Source organism: Schistocerca serialis, chromosome 8, assembly GCF_023864345.2.
Source record: "Schistocerca serialis cubense isolate TAMUIC-IGC-003099 chromosome 8, iqSchSeri2.2, whole genome shotgun sequence".
In the NCBI taxonomy this organism is placed as follows: Eukaryota; Metazoa; Arthropoda; class Insecta; order Orthoptera; family Acrididae; genus Schistocerca; species Schistocerca serialis.
Window position 1 is genome coordinate 278722487 of NC_064645.1, and position 27865 is coordinate 278750351.

A 27865-nucleotide genomic window follows, 5' to 3' on the forward strand; every position below is an offset into this window, starting at 1 on the left:
CTTAATCATAGCTAACACTTGGTTTAAGAATCATGAAAGAAGGTTCTATACATGGAAGAACCCTGGAGATACTAAAAGGTATCAGATAGATTATGTAATGGTAAGACAGAGATGGAAGAGGATGTAGATGAAGATGAAATGGGAGATATGATACTGGGTGAAGAGTTTGACAGAGCACTGAAAGACCTGAGTCGAAACAAGGCCCCAGGAGTAGACAACATTCCATTAGAACTACTGACAGCCTTGGGAGAGCCAGTCCTGACAAAACTCTACCATCTGGTAAGCAAGATGTATGAGACAGGCGAAATACCCTCAGACTTCAAGAAGAATATAATAATTCCAATCCCAAAGAAAACAGGTATTGACAGATGTGAGAATTACCGAACTATCAGTTTAATAAGTCACAGCTGCAAAATACTAACGCGAATTCTTTACAGACGAATGGAAAAACTGATGAAAGCCGACCTTGGGGAAGATCAGTTTGGATTCCGTAGAAATGTTGGAACACGTGAGGCAATACTGACCCTACGACTTATCTTAGAAGAAAGATTAAGGAAAGGCAAACCTATGTTTCTAGCAATTGTAGACTTAGAGAAAGCTTTTGACAATGTTGACTGGAATACTCTCTTTCAAATTCTGAAGCTGACAGGGGTAAAATAAAGGGAGCAAAAAGCTATGTACAATTTGTACAGAAAGCAGATGGCAATTATAAGAGTTGAGGGACATGAAAGAGAAGCAGTGGTTGGAAAGGGAGTGAGACAGGGTTGTAGCCTCTCCCTGATGTTATTCAATCTGTATATTGAGCAAGCAATAAAGGAAACAAAAGAAAAGTTCGGAGTAGGTATTAAAATCCAGGGAGAAGAAATAAGAACTTTGAGGGTCGCCGATGACATTGTAATTGTGTCAGAGACAGCGAAGGACTTGGAAGAGCAGTTGAACGGAATGGACAGTGTCTTGAATCGAGGGTATAAGATGAACATCAACAAAAGCAAAACGAGGATAATGGAATGTAATCGAATTAAATCGGGTGATGCTGAGGGAATTAGATTAGGAAATGAGACACTTAAAGTAGTAAAGGAGTTTTGCTATTTGGGGAGCAAAATAACTGATGATGGGCGGAGTAGAGAGGATATAAAATGTCGACTGGCAATGGCAAGGAAAGCGTTTCTGAAGAAGAAAAATTTGTTAACATCGAGTATAGATTTAAGTGTCAGGAAGTCATTTCTGAAAGTATTTGTATGGAGTGTAGCCATGTATGGAAGTGAAACATGGACGATAAATAGTTTGGACAAGAAGAGAATAGAAGCTTTTGAAATGTGGTGCTACAGAAGAATGCTGAAGATTAGATGGGTAGATCACATAACTAATGAGGAGGTATTGAATAGAATTGGGGAGAAGAGGAGCTTGTGGCACAATTTGACTAGAAGAAGGGATCGTTTGGTAGGACATGTTCTGAGACATCGAGGGATCACCAATTTAATATTGGAGGTCACCGTGGAGGGTAAAAACCATAGAGGGAGACCAAGAGATGAATACACTAAGCAGATTCAGAAGGATGTAGGCTGCAATAGGTACTGGGAGATGAAGAAGCTTGCACAGGATAGAGTAGCATGGAGAGCTGCATCAAACCAGTCTCAGGACTGAAGACCATAACAACAACAATATCATTATTTTGTAAATCAATCTAGAAAAAAATAAGCATGAGCCTGTCCACAACTCAAGTTCCAATCAGATACAGTTGCAATATTCAGGATAAATTCAGGTGAACAGTCATAGTTAGCTTTGAATGATGACACAGTCCTATAGCTTGAGAACCAAAATCAGAGTATGAAAAGAGACATGTATACATCCTATTATATTGCCCACACTAGTAAATGTCTTCTATACTAACTTATGTACATAAATATCTAGAAGATTCATTTACAAATGATAAAAAAATAATACATGCTGATTTAAAGTTACATAATGATTGGAAAGATAATCCCCCTACATGCATTTATGCTGTCTTTAGTAGTCTTGGTTAACAGTTCACAAATATCAGACGCAACTCACATTTCAGTCTACAGATGCTTGAATATGTTACCCAGCACTCACGATCTCTTGCAAGATGACTGGTCCAGCAGAGTACAGCCATACAGCAGCATGGGGAGTGGATCTGCCCACATCTTTCAGCTCCCTCCTTAGAGTATCATCACACGCTCCAATGGATAGGTAACTTCCTGTCTAGCATTCACATCAAATGCTGTGCTAAATATGTTGTTCAGTACTTCCTTCATGTCACACAACATATGCTCTCCATCTTCATTTTACATAGTCATTTATATGGGATTTATGTCAGGTGCAATTAAAAAGTGTTCACATGTGAAACATTAATAAATGAAGTTAAATGAAATGAAAAGAATGGACTAATAAGTTAATACACAGAGATATGCTCAGATACTATTCCTAATCTTTACACTACAAATTATGAATATTGTTGTCCCATTTCAAAACTGTAAAAATATCTACTCATTTAGTCTCATGGCATATATGTATTAGCACAAATCTATTACAGGACACAACTTTATAGTTTCAATAGATAAGACAAAACTTTGAAAATCACATCATCTTACATACTAAATTCATGGCAATAGATAGAAAGAACAATCAAACAAAAATTAGATACTTATGGATCATGTCCATATGCTTTCAGTTCAGTGATATTCATAATCCAAAAAACTTCTTAGATTTTGGATACACAAGTCTGGATGCATTGGGATGTGGATTTTCAAGAACTTCGAATGGTCCAATATAAATTTCGAAAAATTTCTTTATCTCAGATGTCAACAATTTAGATTTCTCTTTGGCTTTCACCAATACGAGATATCCTGCTTCAAACTTAGAAAATCTACCTTTACCATCATGTCTCTGCTTTCTCCTATCCCCCTGTTTTTTCATCACCTTCCTCAACCAATAGATAGAACTTTAAAACTACATTATCTTTCATACTAAATTCATGGCAAACAAAACACAATCACATAGTATTATAAATCTACAGACATAGTGAGTATTTTCTTCTAGACTAGGTGTCATTATGCATCCATGTTCATATATCTTGTCCTCTATACTAAATGTTAACAGTACTTGACATTTCACATACTTGTTTGCTTACCAGTGGCTCCTCTTATCTTTACAAGTGCAATGGACATTTCCCACAAAATTTTTACTATGCTGGTTCTCATCTCTAAATTGTTCAGATATGTCACAAATTGGGCTACCTGTATCAATCAAACAGTTCCCTTCCCACAGTTCCCACCTTATCTCGATTTACAAATAACTCTGAAACTTCATTATTATTATACTCCAGAAAAACCTGATATTCATCATCATCATTATCATCATCATATACTTCAAAAATTACTTCATCAATAACATTGTAAACAACACAGGTCTCATCACTGTCAAAGTAACACTCCTCACGTACATTCATTTGCAATAAACTATCAGTCTCAGACTTACCAACCCAGGTTATTTCACAGCTCTCATTCTCATCTACATCAAAAATACTACCTAATTCAGATCTAATACAGTCATTGCCTGTTTCACATACATTCATAACACTGTTTTCTGACCACAAGAAGAAATCGTTAGTACATACTACATCAAAATTCTCATTACTCTCACATTCTGTTTTGTTATTTGTATCCACATTATTATAATTAAATATAGTATTCCAAAACTTATTAGAAATCTGGTGTTCATTCTATTCAACTTCAAATACCTGTGCCACATTATTAATACTATTATTATTGCGTAAATGTACTTGTAAATTGGGGTCCTGTACTTGTTGTGTTTCCTCGCCCCAAAACTGTGGACCTTCATTGAGACGGACCACCATTTCCTGAATAGCTGTCTCTATGATTGTTTCTCCTATTATATTGCCCATGGTTTTCCCCATTATTCCTCTTCTGCTGAAGTTCAAAATTTCTGTCTCTATCACCATTTTGATCCTGATTGAAATTACCATTAACTCTGTTTCTGTTGTTGTTAGCATTGTGATCTCTATCATTTCAATTGTTATGGTACATGTTTCCTTCTACTGCCCTATCCAGCCAGTCTACATATCATAAAAACTGCTCTAGGCACTCATCAGTCCCACTGCAAACGTTCTGGTAATATCATTTTTAGAGAATCAATTACTGTCATTTCCTCAAAGGGTCTGTCAAGATATGCTAATTTCTTAAGCTGATTCCTACAAAATTACACTCCTGGAAATTGAAATAAAAACACCGTGAATTCATTGTCCCAGAAAGGGGAAACTTTATTGACACATTCCTGGGGTCAGACACATCACATGATCACACTGACAGAACCACAGGCACATAGACACAGGCAACAGAGCATGCACAATGTCGGCACTAGTACAGTGTATATCCACCTTTCGCAGCAATGCAGGCTGCTATTCTCCTATGGAGACGATCGTAGAGATGCTGGATGTAGTCCTGTGGAACGGCTTGCCATGCCATTTCCACCTGCCGCCTCAGTTGGACCAGCGTTCGTGCTGGACCTGCAGACCGCGTGAGACAACGCTTCATCCAGTCCCAACCATGCTCAATGGGGGACAGATCCGGAGATCTTGCTGGCCAGGGTAGTTGACTTACACCTTCTAGAGCACGTTGGGTGGCACGGGATACATGCGGACGTGCATTGTCCTGTTGGAACAGCAAGTTCCCTTGCCGGTCTAGGAATGGTAGAACGATGGGTTCGATGACGGTTTGGATGTACCGTGCACTATTCAGTGTCCCCTCGACGATCACCAGTGGTGTACGGCCAGTGTAGGAGATCGCTCCCCACACCATGATGCTGGGTGTTGGCCCTGTGTGCCTCGGTCGTATGCAGTCCTGATTGTGGCGCTCACCTGCATGGTGCCAAACACGCATACGACCATCATTGGCACCAAGGCAGAAGCGACTCTCATCGCTGAAGATGACACGTCTCCATTCGTCCCTCCATTCACGCCTGTCGCGACACCACTGGAGGCGGGCTGCACGATGTTGGGGCGTGAGCGGAAGACGGCCTAACGGTGTGCGGGACCGTAGCCCAGCTTCATGGAGACGGTTGCGAATGGTCCTCGCCGATACCCCAGGAGCAACAGTGTCCCTAATTTGCTGGGAAGTGGCGGTGCGGTCCCCTACGGCACTGCGTAGGATCCTACGGTCTTGGCGTGCATCCGTGCGTCGCTGCGGTCCGGTCCCAGGTCGACGGGCACGTGCACCTTCCGCCGACCACTGGCGACAACATCGATGTACTGTGGAGACCTCACGCCCCACGTGTTGAGCAATTCGGCGGTACGTCCACCCGGCCTCCCGCATGCCCACTATACGCCCTCGCTCAAAGTCCGTCAACTGCACATACGGTTCACGTCCACGCTGTCGCGGCATGCTACCAGTGTTAAAGACTGCGATGGAGCTCCGTATGCCACGGCAAACTGGCTGACACTGACGGCGGCGGTGCACAAATGCTGCGCAGCTAGCGCCATTCGACGGCCAACACCGCGGTTCCTGGTGTGTCCGCTGTGCCGTGCGTGTGATCATTGCTTGTACAGCCCTCTCGCAGTGTCTGGAGCAAGTATGGTGGGTCTGACACACCGGTGTCAATGTGTTCTTTTTTCCATTTCCAGGAGTGTAGTTCAGCATACTGTTATTCCTATAGTTTGGACCATTCAGAAATTCACTTTTTATTCTCCCTTGATCAGCTTCTTTTTTCAAGACTTTGCTATGTCTCCCACTCACTTAAATTTAGATATACCCAAGACAGAGCTTCACCTTCAAGATATCTTTTAACAAATTTAATCTTTTGGTCATAACTCATGCCTGAAACAAAACTATCTCTACAGTAGTGTAAAAAAATCCTCTGTATGTAAATTGTCTGATGGAAAACTTCTGATCGGAATGTTGGAACACGCAATACCATTATTTAACTACAGATTGTTGTGAATGCAATTTTCCTGACCTACTGAAATTTTTTGATCTAAAACATTTACATTAGTTCACGTACTGTTTTCAACATATAAATTTTTTTATCTAAACTGCTAAAGTTCTGTTTCATTATTTCTGCTATGGCTTTCTGTTCAACTCTGACATCATCAACATTCTTCGCTTGTTGTGCAGATTGGGCCATGAACTCATTTTCCAAAACAATAAATTTATTTTCTTATATATTGCTTTTTCATTCACACTTTTTAATCTATCTGACAAACCCATTTTTTAGCTCTGAAGCCTGACTGTTAAGTTGGTCTATTTGGTATTGTACCCTGTCCATTTTGTCATTGTTTTCACTTTTCAGTTCATTTAATTATCCTTGTAGTGAAGTAGGTTTTTTGGTTAACTGATCATTAACTGTACTAAAGTTACTATTGTTGTCTGTTTTTATTTCTATTAACTGACCATTAACTGCATTTTCTTTAGCTGCCCATCTTCATTTCCTCTAATTTTACTAAAATCAACTGCAAAATATCAGTTTTCACTGTTTCTTTGCTAATTACGCTTTCACTTGGTTCAAATATGTCTAGGCTGGGTTCTACAGCTTTCATTTCATCACCACTACCCTCATCTCTATTCATTTTCTTAGCAATCACACGAGTCCAGTAAGAAAGATTAATTTCACAAACGGTTTGTACTTATCTTTTTTGATGTCCTTAGTCATAGTTGAAAACCCCCTTTCAATTCTTCTGGTCCATCATTGTTGATATCATATGTAATTCTCATTACTGTTGATCTGACTTTTTTTGGCATTTCCCTGGCCTTATTTCTTCAATAAATTGGAGTTTTATAGCTGTAATTGATATAAATTCAAAGTACGTTCTTCTTTTGCAACAGACAAAACTTTGTTACCAGTTAACAGATCACGACTGACACCCCCACTTGTAATCTTATGCTCCCACACATCATATTAAAATTCTCTGTCTTTGCACAAATTTTGAAAGCTATGAGAGGTGTATGTAATACAAAAGAATAACTTTTTACTTATCTTCATTATCTTGTTGTCATTGTCAATGGCTCAAAGTCTTGTCTAGGGGTACATCATTGTAGCTGAAATTTTGATTTTGTAGTTTCTTGATGACTAAATAACTGATGAAGATTTGCCTGTATTATTCTTGAATTTTATTCTTTGTCATATCTTTGAACATCACACCATATTTAGAGTTTCCACAAAAAAAAAAAAAAAAAAAAAAAAAAAAAAAAAAAAAAAAAAAAAAAAAAAAAAGAGAGAGAGAAATAATAATAATTACACTGTTGATGACAAACTTAGAAAATGTCTACTTCCATCAGAGGCATGCCCACCATTACTTACTTTCTGTGATACATAATTCAAAAGAATGTACAAAGCAAAAGAGTCTATGAACTTTCTTTACCAAAGACGAATCTTCGCTAAAATATTACATTATTTCGTAAATCAATCTAGAAATAAATGTAATAATTTGTGTTAGATTGTGCAATTAATAATATGAATTTAAAGTATCCACAAATTTTGTGATTTCAAGTATTTTTAAAAGAAGAGTAATTTTAACTGTTAGTACATATCGATTGCAACACATTGATTTCTGTTTTATACATTTTAGACCGAAGTATAATACATCATATACAAAATCATATAAATTCTTTTAGTGAAACAGCTGAGGTAATTTTAACGTATGCAAGAGTCGATAGTATACATGGTATCAGTTACCTCTATAAAAAAAGAAGCTAATGTTAAATGAGGGTGATTCATTATAGTGCACAGTTCAGAAAAGCTGGTGGTGGAGGGAAGGATCCAGGTGTCTCGGGTAATGAAGCAGCCATTGAAATCAAGTGTGTTATGCTCAACAGCATATTATGCCACAGGGCGGTTATATTTACACTATATACAATATGTATACGAGTTGTCACCAGTATTTGAATAAACTGAGGGCATGGCTTTTAGCAGGTATTATTGTATAGGAATGGACAAGAATATTTAATTGATTATGTAGGAGCACAATGCCACTTTGAAGGAGGTATGGAAAAATTCAACAAGAATATTTCTGATTCCAGGCCTGAGCAAATGGTTGCTGGACATCTACTTCATCTAAACAGGCACAAACAAAGAAATATGCATAAAAATCATATTCAGACTTGCCTGTGTGCATGACCAACTCTGATTTTTCTATCTTATAGTTTCAGTTACATCCAAGTTCTCAAACTATCAGTTAGTTTTCAAACTAACAGTCAGTTTTCTACTATACAAGATTATTTAACAGGGGATATTGGAACCACTGGTCTCTTACCCTCAACACCACAAGCACATTGAGAGTAATGCGAGAAACAACACCAGTATAATATCAAACATACATTTTTATTATTACAGGTTCTAATTTTGTCATAAATAGCTATTCTTAAATGGAGCAGTGCTCCATGAAATCTATATAGTAAGACAATCTGACGTACAAATTTTGATAGATGTTAACTTTATACTTTTGTTTTACATTTTTGCAGAAAAGAGCTGCAAAGCAGAAACCCTCAGGAAACAGTGGTCAAGAAAGTAAGGAGATTGGTCCAAGACGGCATGAATGAAAGAAATTCTTCTGAAGTAATGAGTATTCTCTGAGTGTACTGCAGGAGATTCATTGCATAGGTATATTTTGACAAAAATACCACCTTCATTACATTCTGAATAAAAGTTGGAGGTTTATTTATGGACAATACTCTTTCTTACATTTATATAATGTAACTGTGGCATCTCATATTGTAAGAGGCTGTGTCATGTGTAAATGATAATCAGTGCCAGTGAGTCAAACAAAATAAAAAGTTGTTCTTATTGCTAAAAGATTGTGATGACAACTCAGACATTTAATGTATGTATTACAATATTGAGTATTCCAGAATGGATAGAATGTACTGAAAAGAAGAGCAAGCCACCATTCATGTGCAGATGAACAGTTTAGAACATTGGCACACTTAAAGAACAGCTTTCATTTACTTCCAGTTTTAGTGAAAACAGCCATCCATACCAGCAAAGGCACCAAATCTCATATCTCCCCCTCTGTGACAACAGCAATTGTTATTGAGAGGTGTGAATGCATGCAGGGAGGGTGGGGGGCATTTAAGGCTAATTTCAAATGATGGAAATCTGATGCACATTTAGACATCTTAATATTCAACTTACAACTGATCACACGGGTGCACATTAATGCAGAATTCACAGAAAAAGTCTCTAGACACAGATGAAAGTATTTTGACACGCAACTAGAAAGTGCATGCATCTGTGTGCTGTTCAGTTGACTGTAAATTTTTTCATGACCAGATGTATTTTAAGTGTGTTTCTGTTATTTTTCTTTGTTGGGCATGGCGAAAAATAAATGAAACTGTAGGCAAGAATACTGACATTGAGGTACAGGGTAGAAAAAAGGGCAGTATTTTGAAATGCAGCATCAGCATTGCAGAAAAATACAATTTTGGAATGGTGAGCTTGGTAGGAATAGGTTTTGACCTTCTGTGAGAAGTACACTTTGGTTCATACCATAAGATCTGCATGTTCAAGTCTACTCTCTTTAACGAAATAGTTGATGATATGGGATGTCCATTGTGGGTAGTATTTATACTTGTGAGATTTCCTTTTAAGTTGTCCTTGTGTTTAAAACCATCTCTCATTCAAACATAGTTGTGAAGTATTGCAATCACTTTTACAATGTGTTTGCCACAACCCACACTGATATCTAATGAAGAATGTGGTATTCTCTACTTATTAGACACTATACCAAAAGTCCACGCAACAGACCTACATGCTAAAATTAGCCGATTATTAAATAACTTCTTTCCATAAGCCAACTGCTTTGCACCATAGAGTTTCATCAAATTTTCCATCACCCCAAATGCTTCATCACCTACAATCATATGTGCCATGTCATGTTTTTTTTTCCATACATCCAAAGATTTTTCAGTGAGTTTTTCATGTAGAACTTATCTCTAAAAATTCCAGAGCAGTTGTCTTTTCCGTAAGTGCAAATTTCTACCCAGATAAAGCAATAGTCAGACACATAGCGCCAACAGTATTAGGAAAGAAAATGTTTATAAGTGAAGTATAAGGAACTTAAATGTTCCAGACTTTGTATTCTGACTTGTTAATCATCAAGAGCTTTGGTGCAATGAGGAAACATTGCATACTTTTGAAATCCATGAGATAGCCCAATCCATTTTTCTTCATTTGGATTAGAATTATATTGGCTTTAAGTTTCGTTCAGATGTATTTGCATACTTTACAAATTACCTTTGATATAGTCAGTTTCCCAGTTATATATGAATAATGTAGCTCTGCCACCAAACACCCTCTTACAAGATATCTGAAAATGAAACAGACTATGAGTGAGTAGCTACAGGGACTAACATGTTCTACAACTCTTCATCTGAACTCTTTTCATACTCGATCACGCATTACAATCCATCAACATGCATTACATCTGAACGTAGCCTAATGGATTTTGTAGCATGGGAGGGGAAGGAGGCATGGGACAGGGAATGTGGGGATAGGCATATATTGTTAGAGGGGGAGACAGCTATCAGTAGACTGGTGAGCTGTTGATTATTACCGGCAACAATAAAAAACTGAATGGACAGACTGTGAAGAAGAGTAAAAAGGGGGGAAGAGTGTCAAGACCAAAAGAGGATTTGGGCAGACATGCACTATTTTCTATCTTTAGGTCAGTAGTTGTTAAATTATGCACCTTTAAAACTATGTGATAATCTAACTATATCAAAATGAAATTTTATCCACAATGGATAAGCTTAATATAAGTAAAATATCCAACAGTTGAATTACTTGAAATTAATAAATTATCTCAAATAATTGTCAGATCAGGGTAAGGGACATCATGTCAGATAAACTTTACCAACTAACCATAAATCAGAATTGCACATTTGGGGAGCTGTACCCACGAAACAGCAGCCAACAGTGAAGATCGACACCAATGAAAAGCTTTTCACAAGAATTTTTCAAGTCACAACAATATTTCACAAGACTCTAGTAATTTTTAGAGGGTGATTCAATCATTTCTTTGATAATTACAACTTCAATCCCTTACAGTAAAAAATAATAAAACAAAAGTGTTTAAAATTTTATATCTGTTTTCTATTTGGACAATGTCTTGGTTTACAGTTTGTGGCCTATTCATCTATCTATGAACATTAGAAAAAATTAAAGCAAGTGGCCTGTAGATTTCATTATTAAAAACATTGCACTTTAACCAACTACATACTTAGCAGCTTACTACAGTGCTGTTTCTGTAGTGTAGCGTATTGTATTAATATATTTATAGGTTTATAGTACTGCTAGTATAATTCATTTATATTAAAACTCTGAGAGCATTTCAGAAATCTGTAAAAGGTTTAGATGTACTGGAATTTTCATACAAACAGTGAAATTTCTCTGACTGTAATATTGCCAAAGGGCATTGAACTGGATCCTGCAAAAGAAGTAGTTATGAATTTTTTAACGCAACATACAAGAAATGGGTTAAGGCATTTCTCAGGTTCCACATCATCAAAGGGCATTGTCACCACTATTTATATTGATTTTTTTGGAGAAAGATGCATTGTGGCTTTGGAATGCAGAACAGCAGAATATTTTTGCCAAAAGTAAAAAGCAACTGTGATCTTACACCAGACCTGGCTGAGATTTGCACTTTTGCAATGTATTCATGTTCCACGAGCACAGCTAAGTCTGCTCAGTGCTCTGGCTTCACAATCACAATGTTACTCTGATCAAGTGTGTGAGTGAGATGGTTATTTGCTGAAGGCTGAACATGCAAGAAACTTAGGAAGACATGTTTGCAACACAGTACATTTACTTTTAAGAGTCAAATACTGCAACATACTTTTATAAGTAGAAATTTATCAAATGTGTTTATTTTCAACTTTATATTTTTCTGTGAAAGCAATAACTTTTATTACTTGGTTAAATTAATACATTAGATGGTGCTAACGAGGTGAGCAGAATTACAAAAAGCTTTGCATGCAAACATTTAACATTATGTCATGAAGTTTATAAATTGATATCCATTTCTATTTTAGAATATATAATATGTCTGGAGCTGCTATATCCTGCTACTAGTGCATATGAGTGTGGATGCGCCAAGAGTGATGCTGCCGCACCTGTGTGTTTGAATCAATTGCCAACTGTATCAGAATGGGCTGGCTGCTGGAGGCTGCCTGTGGGAGGCGTATGTGCCATCTGCCAAAGACTTCCATATATGTGTGCACGAAACAGCTCTGACTGTCTCTCTCCATTTATCCAAGTTTGTATCATGCACATCAGTTGTTCTGTCTTGTAGAGTCCCAAGATGCTATTCCTGTTTTTGTCAGAGTTATGAATAAAGCCATATTTGTGCCACTTGTATTGTTTTTGTGTATTACTTAGTTACTACAGAATTGGTGATGAGTTTGGAATGGTTTCTGCATGTGCAATCTTTAAGTGTGGTTTCATCAGGTTTATTTATTATGGGCCCCATGCTACTGGCCCAGACTAAACAGCTAACTTTGGCTGTAATCGCGTTGTCTGCTTCCATTAACAGACATGGTACCATGCCATCACTCTAACCATCCAGTTTTCCTGCATATGATGATTCAGCCAAGAAATAGGAAACACAAGAAAGGGCTCAGACAGAATTTTTTGGCTTTTGGTCTAACAGACTCGAATTTGTGCAAAGCTTTCTTCCTCTTGAGGATTCCACCTAAGGTGTATCAATTACTGTGTCAGCTTGCCCTTTTACAAGAACTGGTAACTAGTTATTGATCGCATGTGCAGTTTATTGTCCAATTACTATAGCAAAAAACTGCATGTCATAGCAGCATAAGTTGAGTTCTACCAATGCTGCAAGAAACCAAACCAGTCATAAAGGCCTGGGCAGCCAAACTTCATGGCCTTAGCTGTAAGTGTCAATTCATTACTGATGCCCATAATGCCTCTTATGCAGACTCAGTAGTGCACGATGCAATTATCTGTTTAGCTCTGGACAAGGAAGTGCACCAGAAGGCTTTACTTGTGAACTGTCCGCTCCCCCCCCCCCCCCCCCCCCCCAACCCCATCCTCATTAGCAGACTTTTGCAAATTGCACAATCTTTTGAAGTTTCTCGGGTAGCAGACTACCAAATTGAAGCATGGTTGATGTGGCAGTAGTGTCACAACATTTGCCCACTTGGACAACACATATCTTGCATGAGGAAGTGGTGGGCATCGTGGTAAACATGTGGGCCCAGCACTGAGTTGAACAAGGCTGGCCCAAGCAGCTACAACCACCACAGCGCCAGGTTTAGAATTCTCTGTTTCCTTCTTGTCCTTTCTGTTTTGTCCAGCACGAACATTCGGCATTCCCTAAGTGCTGGGCTACTTATAATGCTTGCCAGAAGAAAGGCCACATTGCCTCCATGTATTGCTCACCAAAGGTTGCTCAGGATATGGACATGGACATAAAATGTGTGACTCCAATGCTTACAACTTCTCCCAAGTTGTTTATCGAATTAAGTGCTTTTTACCAAGTGATCTGGCTACAGGTCAACTCAGGTGCGGCAGTGATATTATTGAATTCTCAAACCTATGTGAGTTTAACCTCATTGCCATTGGCAACAGTTGCATGGAAGCTGGTCAGTTGTAACAAACCAAACATTATGCTGTTGGGACAAGTTACAGCATCTGCCGCTTACAAGTTAATTATTCATTCCATTACATTTTTGGTGGTTGTCGATGTTGGTGTTGAGAACTTGTCTGGGATGGACACATGTCAGACATTTGGATTTTGGGTCACTGATACAGTTCACCTTGTGAATGATCAGGTATCGAATTCCCAGTTGGAAAGAATGTGTGAGGAGTTTTCAGACCTGTTTTCAGAAGGTGTAGTGTGACCTAAGAATTTTTCTGCTCGTATTTATTTGAAATCTATGGCTCAGCCTTGTTTTTTGTTGCATGTGCCCTACTCCTGGCGCTCTGAAAGATCAAGTGAAAGCTGAATTGGACAGACTTCAATCTATAGTGGTGGTTCAACTGGTTATGGCTAGTGAACGGCTGTTGGGGAAACTTTGCCCCTGTGGCGATTTCAGTACCACTGTCAACATGCTGTCCATAGTAGATATGTATCGTCTCCCATGCCAGGAAGAACTGTTGACAAAAATATTAGATGGCCATTACTCTTCTGAAATTGATTTGTCTACAGTGTATCTACAGGCTCCTGTGGACAAAGACTCTTGGTGAGTTCTGGTTTTGAATACTCCTTTTGGCCTCTATCAACATTAGCACTTTCCTTCTTAGAGAAATTGCCTTAATTATCTGGATGGTATTGTTGTCACTGGCTCCTCCATGGCCACTCACTTGAAAAATTTGTGCACTTTGTTTTCATCTTACAGTCTGCAGGCTTGACATGCAACCTCATGAAATCACAGTTTTTTTGATCTTCTATTATTTATTTGGAGTTCAAGGTCTTGAAGGATGGGGTTTGCCCTCTTCAAGACAACACCTCCACTGTTATATCTATACCTCACCTCTTGTCTATGACAGAGCTTCATGCCTTCCTACTACCATAAATTCCTGCCAGGGGCAACCGCATTGGCCCTCCTGTTGCATGCCTTGTTATGCAATAATGTATCTTTTTGTTGGAGTCTGGATTGTGAATGTGCTTTTCAAATGTTAAAATCCAAACTATCCTCAGCCCCTTTTTAGCCACATTATCTCTGAACCAGTACATAGTTTTGGCAACTGATGCCTCACAGTACGGCCTCAGCACAGTCCTAGCGCACTGATATTCACCAGCTCAGAATGATCTGTTTCTTGCACCTCTAAATCTCTCATTCTAACCCAGTAGCATTACTCTCAGGTGGAAAAAGTATCTCTTACCATGGCCTATGCTCTCAAGAAATTTCATGTTTTTTGTATAGCTCCAAGTTTCACTTAATTACTGGCCATAAACTATTGGTTTCCTTGTTTAATTCTCACATTCTCGTGCCTGAAAAGGCAGCACACTGACTACAATGTTGGGCACCGTTCTTGTCTTGCTACAATTAATGAAATCCATTTTCAACCTACATCTAACCATGCAAATGCGGACACCTTTTCCTGCCTTCCTGTGGGTCCTGATCCTGACCTTGATCATGAAGGATTGCTTTGCTTCCATTTTGATACTGAAACACAGGCTGCGGTCGATGGTTTCCAAATTATGAGGTCACGTGTAGCAGCTGCCATTACTACCGACCTGGTTCTGTGCCAGGTGCTACAGTTTGTTCAATTGGGCTAGCCAGACAAACCACTAGGTTGCGTTTCAGACTGTCTGCACAACTGCTTTTCATTGTGGCATCACATCTCTGTTTTTAATGGTGTTCTTCTGTTGACTGTGGAAGGCCCATTTCCGAGAGTAATCATTCCCATGACTTTATGGCGCATATCTCTTCACCTTCACCATCAGGGCCATTGGGGAGTTTTGCACTCTAAACTCTTAGGTACGAGACATGTTTTTTGACCAGGGGTTCAGGGGTTGATGGCAAAATTGTCTGTTTTGTTATGGCTTTTGAGCAGTGTGCCCAACAACAAAGAGCTCCCAGGGCATCTCTGGCCCCCTGGCCCACTTCACGCCAGCCATGGGAACACATTCATATAGACTTTGTGAGTCCCTTCTTGAAATCATATTGGATTTTGTTTGTGCATGCATTTTTCCAACCGGGAACATTCTCCGGTGTGAGTGGATGTTGACTGAGGTCACAATCTCCCCTGTATGGGAATATACGTAATGGATGAGACACAGTCAGATAGCCAAATGGTAAGGCAACTGCTCACAATAAGCGGGAAATCTAGGTTCAAGTCCCAGTTTGGCACAAATTTTCATTGTTGTCATTCCATTATACAGCCAATGGTCGCCCATATACACAACTGCAAATAAATGTCATGTATTTCATGACAGCTGTAGTCACCACATTGCTTGTTCATTCAGACATGCATGCATGTCTGAAGGAGCAGTGTATCATAATTTGGAATAACACAGGCACTGCAATTTATCGGCTGGCACTGGGCAAGCGACTTTCAAGAAAAATGTCTCCCCTGTACAAGAAGACATATAATGGATGTAAGGGTACAGGTTGTAGATACTAGGTTGACGACATGTGGTAGTTTGGGTCTGGCTGTGAGTCATGCTCAGATAGCCAAATAGTAAGGTGACCACTCGCAATAAGCAGGAAATTTGGGTTTGAGTGCCAGCCCAGCACACGTTTTCATTATTGTCATTCCATTATGCAGTTGATGTTTGTCCATATTCACAACTGAGAATACATTCCACGTATTTTCATGATGGCTGTAGTCACCATACTTCCTGTTCCTTTGGACAAGCATTCATAATAACACATGCACTGCAATATCATATTTCAATCGTTTTGTTCCAGTCACAGTATTCATCATATTACAGCTCTGCCGATCCACTCTCAGTGAAATGGTGAGACCGAATATGTTCAAGTCCCAAATGGAGAAATTTGTTGGAGATTCTTGACCAGACAACACCCTTCTCCATTTTCTGACCACCTATCACTACATGCCTATGGGGAAGTGGAGCCCAGTACAGCTGCTTTGTGGCCCACAGCCATTCATGCTCCTCCACGTTCTGTGGCTAATGCACACCTGCCACAGTCGGGTTTGTCTGGCCGCTTCCACCCAGGATCATCATTGTGGGCAAAAGGGTTTGGTCACTGCCCCATTTGGATACTGGCCACTCTTATTCACCATAGGGTACGCCATCTTTGTGAGTTTGTATAGCTGTTAGGTTGGTGGCACGCTGCTTCGATCAGTTGCACCTTTGCTAGGTGCCAAAAGCTACTGATTTGTGGATGCGGTCTCTGTACTGCAGCCCATCCCGCTGCCCTCTATCTTGAGCCCATCATCTCCTACTGTGGAGGTACCCCCATCCCATTGGCTGCCTCCTCCAACCCCCTGTGGTTCCAGGTTTTCAGTGCCAGGTGCCAGTCTGTCTCTGGCCTTGGGTCCATTGCCACAGCCTGCTGTTTTGGTTGGGCAACATCTACTCCCCTGTCTCTTCCTATATTATTGTATTTCATATTGTGCACATGAGTTGCTCTGTCTTGTGCAGACCTGAGAGTATATTTCAGTTATTGTTCAGAGGTTACAAATAAAGCTATATTTATGTGACTTGGATTGGTTTAGTGTATTACTACAGGAACACACAGTTACTACAGTCAAACACAGGGAGATATGCAGATTAAAATCTGTTAAACCAGAACAGTGGTGGAAGTTTGTCATTTTCATAGCAGGAAAAAAAAGAAGAAGAAAGCATTTGCACACATGTCTGTGCACTCATGGATTATGCCCAAGGGGTAACATTTTATAAAAGTCTTGCAAATTCCTGGTTTGGACGAAAAGGTAGTTGAGCTGGGTGCTACACTGTATGCCTGTCAGCTCAATTTGGAAGTACATCAGCCAAAAGGGAGACTGGTCTGCCAAACAAATCAAAATCTATCTTCAGTTGTGCAACGTCTTGGAATCTTTCTGAAAATTCATGGTGAAATGTTTCAATAAGTGAAATGTAGTCAGTCATGTCTAGTCCACAAATCACTGTCTTGAGTTGTGGGAAATGTTCGCTTTCATGAACTTGAAGCTGGTTTTTCCATAGGATTGCTTTTTGTTTGATAGCATCAGTCTTGTCTGTCATATCTTTTACCAAACAAAATAACCTTGATATGAACTTTATAGAGAGTAAATCAAAATTCTGATAACTAGAGATTTTGTTCTTTTTACCCATTGCTTTGAAAAACTTGTTAATTATGCCCACCTCAGTTACGTTGATTTTAGCCCAAACAAATGCAGCTTAAATCACTGTAACATCTACACTGTACAACATGGCTCACAAGATTAGATCAGTGTTGTAGCCCTGGAAACCAAAACTTCTATAGTTCAATGGGCACATTTGACCCCAGTTGTTTTTTGCACCTAAAGCGAAACAAAACAAATCTATAGTTCAACAGTACCCCATCATACTGGACAAACCTGGACAGCATTGATATTTTTGGACCATTACCAAGAAGAAAAGGAAATTTGTCAGAGATCAAAGGGAAGTTTTCAGAGATCATGGTCATGCTGGAAGTTCTTGCAAAAAATCATATATTTGTACCCACTAAGAAAGGCTAATGGTAAAATTATGATTCAGAGGCTACACTAGGATTATTTTGTAAAGGCTTTTCCTCATGATTTTGTTTTGACAGTTAATTCTTGTCAACTGAGAACTAAATTATGGACAAAATTTATAGAGGATGATGGCATTCAGGCACATACTCATCTCTAATTACAGACCAGCCTTTAATCTAGCCACACACATCATGCAAAAATTGGGTTGTTTATTTCATACTTACAGCAGCAAAAGACTCACTGGTTTGAGAGAAAAACTGAAATACCCAGAAACAGCCTCAAATAGTTTGATCCATGACTGTGCTGTCATACCACCATGCCCCATACCTCACAGAAAGAAACCAGAAAATATTACCGAAGAATGGGTTGAGGTTCCACCAGAAGGAGACATCATAAAGCCTTTGAGTTTAGAAATAAAAAAAAAGGTGCAGAATAGAAGACAGCATGTGACCAGCTTGTTAAACAAATTATACACAAGAGAAATCCAGGATGGAATGTAACAATATTATGAGAAGGAAAGTTGCTACTGACTGTATAGCGAAAAGGCTGAGTCACAGACAGGCACAACAAAAAGACTCTCACAATTAAAGCTTTTGGCCATTAAGACCTTCATCAACAATACACACACACACACACACACACACACACACACACACACACACACACTCTCTCACTCTCATGCAAACAGCACTATGAGTGTGCATGTGTATGTGTGTCTATTGTTGACGAAGGCCTTGATGGCCAAAAGCTTTAATTGTGAGAGTCTGTTTGTTGTGCCTATCTGCAACTCAGCATCTCTGCTATATGGTGAGTAGCAACTTTCCTTCTCATAATAAAATTATATACATGATTACAGATTATGTGTATGAATAGTGGAAGCTCCAGGTAGGAAAAGATAGATTGCTATTTACCTTAAAGAAGACCCATTAAGTTGCAGACAGGCACAGTTAAAAGAGACTTACATAAATTTTTCAGCCACAGACTTCATGAGCAAAAAGAGAAACACACACCATACATACACACAAGCAAGCACATCTCATGCACACAACTCTGGCAGCTCGGGCCAGAATGCAACTATCACATGGGATGCAAGCAGCAATCTGGAGAGGGTGAGCAAGGGGAAGCAATAGTAGTGTACAGGTGGGGGGAGAGATTAATACTGTCTGGCAGAGTGTGCAGGGGCTAGAATGCCAACAGGTGGAGCATCAGGAGGTTGTGGGGCAGGAAGGTCGGGAAAAAAAGAGCGAGAAAGGAGATGAGCAATAAAGATGGGTGGATGCATTGGCAGAGGCTGGAAAACAGAGAGTCTGGGAGACAAGAATGAGTAGGAGATTATAGGGTGGAGGGGGTGGAAATTGTTGATTGGAGGGTGTGGGGACAGTATGTTACTATTGGTTGTGGCCAGGGTAATTACAGGAGCAGAGAATGTGTTGTAAGGGTAACTCTTCATCTGTGCATGAGCCGTGCGCGGCTCGTGTTTGTGCCGTTTATTGCTTCACATCTTGTCTTTGCGGTACATCCATCCCATTTCTTATTCAATTTACTGGCATCACTAACCTACTGGCTTGCCTGCCCATGAGTGGCAGCAGCAGCGCTTATCGATAAGAGCACTGTTGTACTATCTTTGGAGCAACCGCTAGTATTTCCGGGTCGTCATGTGTCGGGTGTTCAGTGGAGATGGTGCAGCAGTGAGGTCCAGACAGCCATGACTTCCCTGACCGTTACCAGCACACATGACATCAGTGGGGATGACCTTGGTTGGTCGTTTGGTTGGTCGTCTCATCGGACAACATGTATTTGGTTGCCGACCGATTCCGGATTCTCTGTGTGTGTCGACTTGTGACTCCTCTTAGTTGTTCCACAGAGACTGGTTTTCGTATTGTTCGAGTTGTTTGTGGAAGTGTTTTGTGTAACTGTGTGTAGCTTGTGTGGTTTTGACTGAGCAGTTATTTTAATCCTGTCTGCATGCTGGATTGAGTCAGTCCATTGGGACGGAGCAGTGAGGAAGTCTCTGTGGTGTGAGCCCAGGCCGGGACCGCTGGTAGCGTGCACACGCTGTCGGATCATGAGGCGCTAGCTGCGAGAGCGACAAAGTTCATTGCCCACCGAACCTGGACACTGAAGTTGAGTGATCAGTTAACCTGTTATGAAACCTCAGCGATTGTGACATCTCTTCGTTCATTTGTGCTTTGTTGGTCCTTGGGCCATTCGGGCTAGCAGCAATATATGATGTATTGGAATCAGCGAAATCTTGCAGCTGTCTTCCTGTATTGTGATTAATTATTAAATTGACTGTTACTTACCAGTGAATTGCACCAGCGGTATTTTCTGCCCTGTGGCCGTTAACGCCCCAGTTACCTGACCTGGTTGTTAGCGTAGTTTTCTAGCAGTGTGCCTTTCCTCGTCATGTTGATGCTGTCCGGTATGGTGTGTAGTTCAACAGCCTTTAAGTTGTTTGGTTCATATTTGCTTAGAGTGGTTATTGTTTCCTTGGCTGTGTTTAAACAACAATTTATGAAGATGTAGTGCTGTTCGTGTCCTCAGCTGATATTTTCCATCATTGTGCTTAAATTGTTGGTCGGTCCTTGGGCCGTCCCCAGTTTGGGTTGCCATCCAATTATTTAAATTCAACTCTTGGCTGCCTGTCTCACCCCACCTTACATTTGAGCTACCTTCTCACGCCAACCCTTGGAACACTTCTGAGCACCACTTGTTCTGTTTGCTTTAGACTGTGATTTTCATTTTGGTTTGAAGTATTGTGCGAGGCCTTCGGCAGTGTATTAATTCAGTTGTTTTAAATGTTACATAAAGGCCTTCAGCCATGTTAAATTAAAATTCTGAAGATTGATTTTATTTTTAAAAAAATTTTTCCTTAAAATTTGTTCTATGTGAAATTGTTTGTAATCCAGGCCCTAAGCTGTTAGTTATTCGATGTGTTATGTGTGGCCTTCAGCCAATGATGTACGTGAACCCCTATTAATAAGGCCTTCAGCCATGTGTATTCTTTAAAGGAAAATTTTTTATAAGAAGGAAGGGGTTTATTTCAAATTGTTTGCCTGACTTGTTGTTCAGGCCTTCAGGCCATTGTTTCAAATTTGTTTGTGGCCTTCAGCTGTGCAATAAGTTACTATTTCTTTAATTAGGCTTTTGGCCATTCTGTTGTAAGTTTAAAAAGAAATTTCTTGGTTCAAAAAATTGTTTATTAATGTGTTTTAATTATAGTTGTCCTTGAGACATGTAGTGTAGGCCCTCAGCTGCTAATTGTTTTCAATTGCATGGTTTTTTTTTTTTTTTAAAGAAAAAAAAAATTACCTTCTGTTTTTGATTGCTTTTGATTTCTAAGCCAGGCCTTCAGTCATTCTTGTTTTTGGTGTGGTTTTGGGCCTTCAGCCCAGAAAGCATCTCAAGTTCTTTAACTAGGCCTTCAGCCATATTGTTTAGTTGTGATCATTTAAAGTAATGTGTAAATGAGTGGTTCTTAGAAAAATAAAGTTGTATGTTTGGTTGTGCAACTCACAGTAACTGTTTTCGGCCCCATCCACTATCATAACTGTATCTTGTGCAGTCTCTGAGTAACTACCTACCAACCAGGTTCCAGCACAGTTCAGAAAAGCTGGTAATGGAGGGGAGGATCCACATGGCTCAAGTAGTGAAGCAGCCATTGAAATCAAGTGTGTTACGTTCAACTGCACGTTGTGCCACCGAGTTACCTACTTTGCTATTGGCTACAGTTTGGCAGTGGCCATTCATCCTCATGGACAGCTGGTTGGTAGTCACACCAATATAAAAAGCTGTACAACGATTCCAGCAGAGCTGGTGAATGACATGGCTGCTTTCGCATATGACCAAGCCCCTGAAGGGGTAGGATAAACCTGTGACAGAACTGGAATAGAAATTGATTGGGGAGATTTTGTACCTGGGTCTTCCACAGGAATATGATCCTTGTGGCAGGGGGCTGTGGTTGGCAGTGGCATGGGGATGAAGTAGGATGTTGTGGAGGTTGGGTAGGCAATGGAACACAACTTTAGGGGAGGTGGAAGGATCTCAGGTAGGATAGGTAGGATGTCCCTCATTTCAGTGTGTGATGATAGGTGAAGGATGTGGATCAGTTTTCTAGTCTGGGGTGGTATTGGGTCACAAAGAGGTGCTCTTTTTTGGCTGGTTCTTGGGGGTGGTGGGAGGATTGGGGGTGTGAGGGGAAATGACATGGGAGAGCTGTGTGTGGGCTAGGTCTGGGGGACAGTGCCCATCCCTGAATGCTTTGGTGAGACACTCTGCATACTGAGCAAGGGAGCTTTTTTTTTTTTTTTTTTTATTTTTTTAAAAAAAAGATCTTGTCTCCAACATTCAATGTTTGCCAACCTCTGCCAATGCACACGCCAATGTATCCCTGCTCTTCTCCTTTTCCCTGTTTTTTCTCTTTTTTTTTTTTTTGCCACATCCCTGCCCCACAAAACCTGCTCCATAACCTCCAACCACTGCACCTGTCAGCATCCTATCCCTGCATACTGCTGCCAGACGGCATTTGTCTTTCCCCCTACACGTACACTACCTGCCCTTCCCTTCTCCTACCTCCATAAATTGCTGCTTGTGTCCCACATGATAGTTGCATTCTGGTCCAAGCTGCCAGAATTGGTGGTCATGTGTGCTTGCTTGTGTGTATGAATGGTGCATGTTTCTTTTTTGCTAATGAAGGCTGTGGCCAAAAGCTTTATGTAAATGTCTTTTAATTGTGCCCATCTGCAACTTGGCATGTCTTCTTTATGTTAAGTAGTAGTCTATCTTTTCCTACTTTATGTGGTCATACTTCAAGTATTCTAAGTTAAAGTATGAAATAAAGAAATTTTAGCAGTTTTATGTTAGACCATACAGAATCAGCAATATGAGTGTTGTAAGCCCTAATTGGTAGAAGTTGAAGATGTAATCTCTATGAAGCCTTATTGCTTGCATCACATTGAAAAAAATAAATAGTATCTCTAATGAATAGTTAGAGCAGTGGAAGAAGAAATTGATTTTGTTCTCATCTTTCAATTTTGAACTACTGTTTAATTTGTTGTGTGTTGGTGTTAAATAAGACCCAAGAAAGGTAGCTTCAGTGATAGTGTAATTAGGCATAAGTATTGCTTTCTGAGGACATAAAAATGTGGTACCATGCAAAGACATGAACTTTGTGCAAAAATTTGAGAGTAATTCTTTTACAATAGGCCAAGGCAAGTTGGGGATGCCTTAATGTGCCACGCTGGTGTTGTTTTTTAATGATTGTTTTTTAAAAGAGTTTTTAAGAGAGTGTTGTTGTTTCATACTACGTAAAATTTTGATCTCATACTTTTGCTATACAGAATCACATTCTTTTCCAATAAATTACATTACAGTTCAAGTAACTGTAACTTCTTTTCTGCATTTTTTTTTTACTCCTTTCACTATTTTCAGTTGTGCGTTAAAAATTTGTTTCCTTTTGCCTGGGGTGTGATCATACCATACTTACAATATCATTTATTATTTAATTTTTGCTGTACACTTGCCACGTTGTGCAGGTAGAATATTTCAGAACAACATGGGACCAGCAAAATCAGTAATCTTTGCTGGTACTATGAGCTATTTTTATACTAACACTACTAACTGAGCAGGGTGTGTGCTAGCACAAGTTCAATAAAGAGCTTGGTATATAGTTTACATATTGTTAGGATCACTGTCATACTTGTGGAATGAATTTTGATATTAGACTAACTAAAGTTTGATTTTATAACAATGAAAACAATCCATTATCGACAAAATTATTTAATTGGGTAGATAAAAACCTACTCACCAAGTGGCAGCAGAAAACACAATAGAAGATGGTTGTAATTGGCAAGCTTTCGGAGCCATTGGCCCCTACTTCAGGCAGAGGGATTGAAGAGGAAGGAAGAGGGATGAAGGAAAAGGAATGGAGAGGTCTAGGAAAAGGGGTCTTTCCTTCTCATCCCGTACCGTAAGTCTCCCCTGCCCTGGAGTTCTGGTTGATTTTCTTGAAATCTACCCCTTTTCCTGGATCTCTCCAGTCCTTTTACTTCATCCCTCTTCCTTCCCCTTCAGCCCTTTTGCCTGAAGGAGCCACTGGCTCCAAAAGCTTGCCAATTACAACCATATTTTATGTGTGTGTTCTACCACTACTTGCTGAGTAGATTTTTTGTCTATCCAATTAAATAAAGTTTGATTTTATATCATATATTAGTCAGAGAATTTTAGTATGGTAGAGGTATTCTTCCTCATGTTGTTTTTACCAAAAAATGAATGTAATTAATTCAATAAATTGACATAAGTAATAGGTAATGTACTGTGTTCTAGCCCTAGATGGGCCAGCCTGGCCCAACCGACCGCCCTGTCATCCTCTGTCAGTGACGTCATTGAATGCGGTATGGAGGAGCATGTGGTCAGCCCACTGCTTTCCTGGCCGTGATCGGGTCTTTTGACCTTGGAATCTCTGCTAGTTGGTGAAATAGCTCCTCAGTTGGCTTCATGAGGCTGATCGCATACTGTACCAGTACTCCGACCAAGAAAAAGTTAGCTACACTGGTCACTCAGCTACAGAGGTGGACAATAAATCAACTTGTCTAAGCCAAAATCTTTTTTGCCGTTTAAGTAGAAAGTTATCATCCAGATCATTCTGTTTCAATTCATGTTGATTAACATGGAGACAGAAATTTAATAATAAAAAAGTTACCACAGTTATTAAGATACAGGAAAAATAGTAAGATAGGCAAGCAGCAGTATTACAGGGGCCTTTCTCTTCATATGACCATAGCGCTTTACTTAAAGTATCTTCAGCAGGTTTCTTTATAATGTTAGCTGTTGTCAAATATTTTCGTTCCTTTTTGTGTCCATTTTTGTCTTTCATAGGCAATAACAGGAGAATATCATTATCATTTCTTCAAAATGATTTGTAGCTGCTCCACTAATGGTGCAGTTGCCTCCAGTCCATACATATATGTAGGTACAAGATGTTAAAATATTTCAACTGACAATATGCCTCCACTTGTTATTCACAGTTTCTGCACTGCACTATCTTCAACATCTTAGTTGCATGTACCAATAAACTTTGTGCTCTAAAACTCCAGATGGCAGGTACCTGTGGGTTGCTTCATACTTAATGGGCATATATTAAGAGCCAGTTTAAAGCTCAAGTGGCAGAAGAGGCTGTTCAGGCAGCAAGCTGAGAGTTGCTCAAGTGCAAAATTTGTACAAACAATGTACCCAGATTAGTAATGAAAACTGACATGGCCAAAAGTATATGATAATAGAACCAAAAACATTCAAGTAAACAGGTGTCTACAAATTAGCTAATTGCAAGATAATCATGAATTTATGGTTATGAACCACTACTGAGTTCAGTATCAAATATTGCGCTAGTTAGAATAAGTGTATTTGAAATGTAAAGTTTTCATTTATGTTCCCATCTAGTTGGACTCAGAATATTCAATCAGGTGAAATTTATTTCAAAACATTTGATGTTTTGTTACAAATTTTTCAGTGTTGAATCTCACTTGCAGATACATCACTGATTTGAGTGGAAAAATGTGTATGTATTTCTAGCCCAGCACAGAAAATTCCCAAATCATATAAATATATACCAATCATGGTGATAATTGCACTTGCATCTAGGCAAATCATACTCATTCAAACTGAGACTTAATATTGGTATGAGGAATTAAAAAGACAGTTATGCATAACACAGTTTGTGGGGAAACAGGGGTTGGTGTTGTGACAAATAATAGATATTCTCTGTAAAGAAAATAACAAGAATTTCTTGAAACTAGTAGAACACATCAGTATGTTTGATGATGTGCTGAAATAGCATTGTGAAGATATGTTCTCATGAAAAAAAAGCGACATACTACTCAGTTATTTCAGATCTTATTCCTGGTGTGAGTCATACAGAATAAATACCAGTGGCCATTCATTTTGTGTAGACAGAGCCTAGTGAAGAAATAATTATCAAAGACTATTTCCTTCACTTTGTTATGGTTACAATCATTACTGCTGAATGTCTAACTGATGTTCCATTAAACAAGTTTTGAGCTGGTGGAGTCCTTTGCAAAATTTATGAGGCCAGTTTGAATATGAAAGGGAAGAATATAGGAGCTCGGAAAAAAATGCAGGACCTTAACTCTTGAGCTATTCTTCTATCATGTGGGGCTCATTCATTAAATTTTGACTTAAACATTGCAATGCTTTCATGTCATGTTGCTGTCACCTTTTGTAGAACAGTTCAAGAGGTTTTCAGTTTATTTTCTGCATCTTCCTGTCAATAGGGTTACTGAAGAAGGATGTAACTAACCTGACTGTAAAACATCCAACAAGCAGTTCCAACTGGGAAAGACAAATATGTGCCTAGAAGCCTCTGCCCTGTACAAGTGTGTGAAGTTAGCAAAGATTCTAAAGTAGATGCTTTTGGAAGAAACAGTGCCACTGCATTGTATGACAGCAACAAGAATTCAGGTTCCTTTTTTGTACAGTGGTCTGGTATGAAATTGTATTTAGAATCAAACAGATCAACAAAGATCTCCAAAGAGTTTATATAAACCTACAGACTGCTCTGGATGTAATTGAATGCATTGGCAGTTTCTTGAAGAAGATAAGATCAGAAGATGACATTAATAGTGTGGCAATGGATGCAAAAGTACATACTAACAAATTTGTATATCATTTACACATTGAAAAGAAAAGGAAATTGGTCCCAGGATAGTAAAGAATAATTCACCTGCAAGTATAATGATTAACGTATTGGTGAAGGTGAAACAGGACACTCCTTTAGGGGATTTTTTTTTATTTTACTGTCATCACAGCTATCTACTTAGTAACAGGTAGTTTTAAACTCAAAGACAGTCATAATAAGAAATTCTGCATTCTATACAGTATTCATGATCTGCAGGTGTGGGAAAGCAAAAGCCATGTGCATTTAGACTCTGGTAAATGATGATGATGATTATGATGATGATGATGGTGACAATGAGTGTAGCATCTACGAGAAGGAACTAAACAATGAAAGTTTTATCTTAATACCCATTCTTCCCGTTGGAAGTTCTTCACAATGCTCATCATCTTATTTCAAAATTCAATTTTTTGACAGTTTTACTGATACTTTTATAAGCTCTCAAAACCTCCTGACCGTGCCTACATCTGTTGCTCGTAATGAAATCAGGTTTCTGTAATCTCATGTTGATGAAGACAAGCTATTTTATCAAGAATGATTGTGTGGACCATCAGCTAGCCATTGAATAGATTCAGATTATATTATGAAAGATTTCTCTCAGTTAAAGACAAGACAAATTTTATTATAATGTTTTTATACAGAGGAAAAACTGACAGTGCATATACTGAACAATTGTTGGGTTTATCAATAGAATATTTCTGTTTTGTATCACACACAAATTTGTGTTTCCCTAATCAGCTGTGCACTGAAAAATTTTAACTATGTTCATCAATTTTCTACTACAATATGCAAATTTTACTAATATTTAACTGTTTATCGGTGAGTTTCCTTCACATGTAATATAAAACTTATACAGTTAAACAATGTCTTGTGTTTAACATGATAAAATAAAATTAGATTATATTTTTTTGTATTTCTGTCCCACTTTTTCCAATGGAAAGTGAAATAATTTGTAAATTAAATTATTAAAAAGTTCCATCAATAAACTAAAAAAAAAAAACATACATGTTATACACTCCT

General features: G+C 39.0%; 1 protein-coding gene across 1 annotated transcript in view; it reads left to right on the plus strand.

Moving 5' to 3' along the window:
- LOC126416971 (photoreceptor outer segment membrane glycoprotein 2-like) overlaps nt 1–8570 on the plus strand; it is a 51076-nt gene extending 42506 nt beyond the window's left edge. The window contains exon 4 of the mRNA XM_050084853.1: nt 8493–8570. Coding sequence (XP_049940810.1) covers nt 8493–8570 — 78 coding nt within the window. The remainder of the gene's footprint in view (nt 1–8492) is intronic.
- The last annotated feature ends 19295 nt before the right edge of the window (nt 8571–27865 follow it).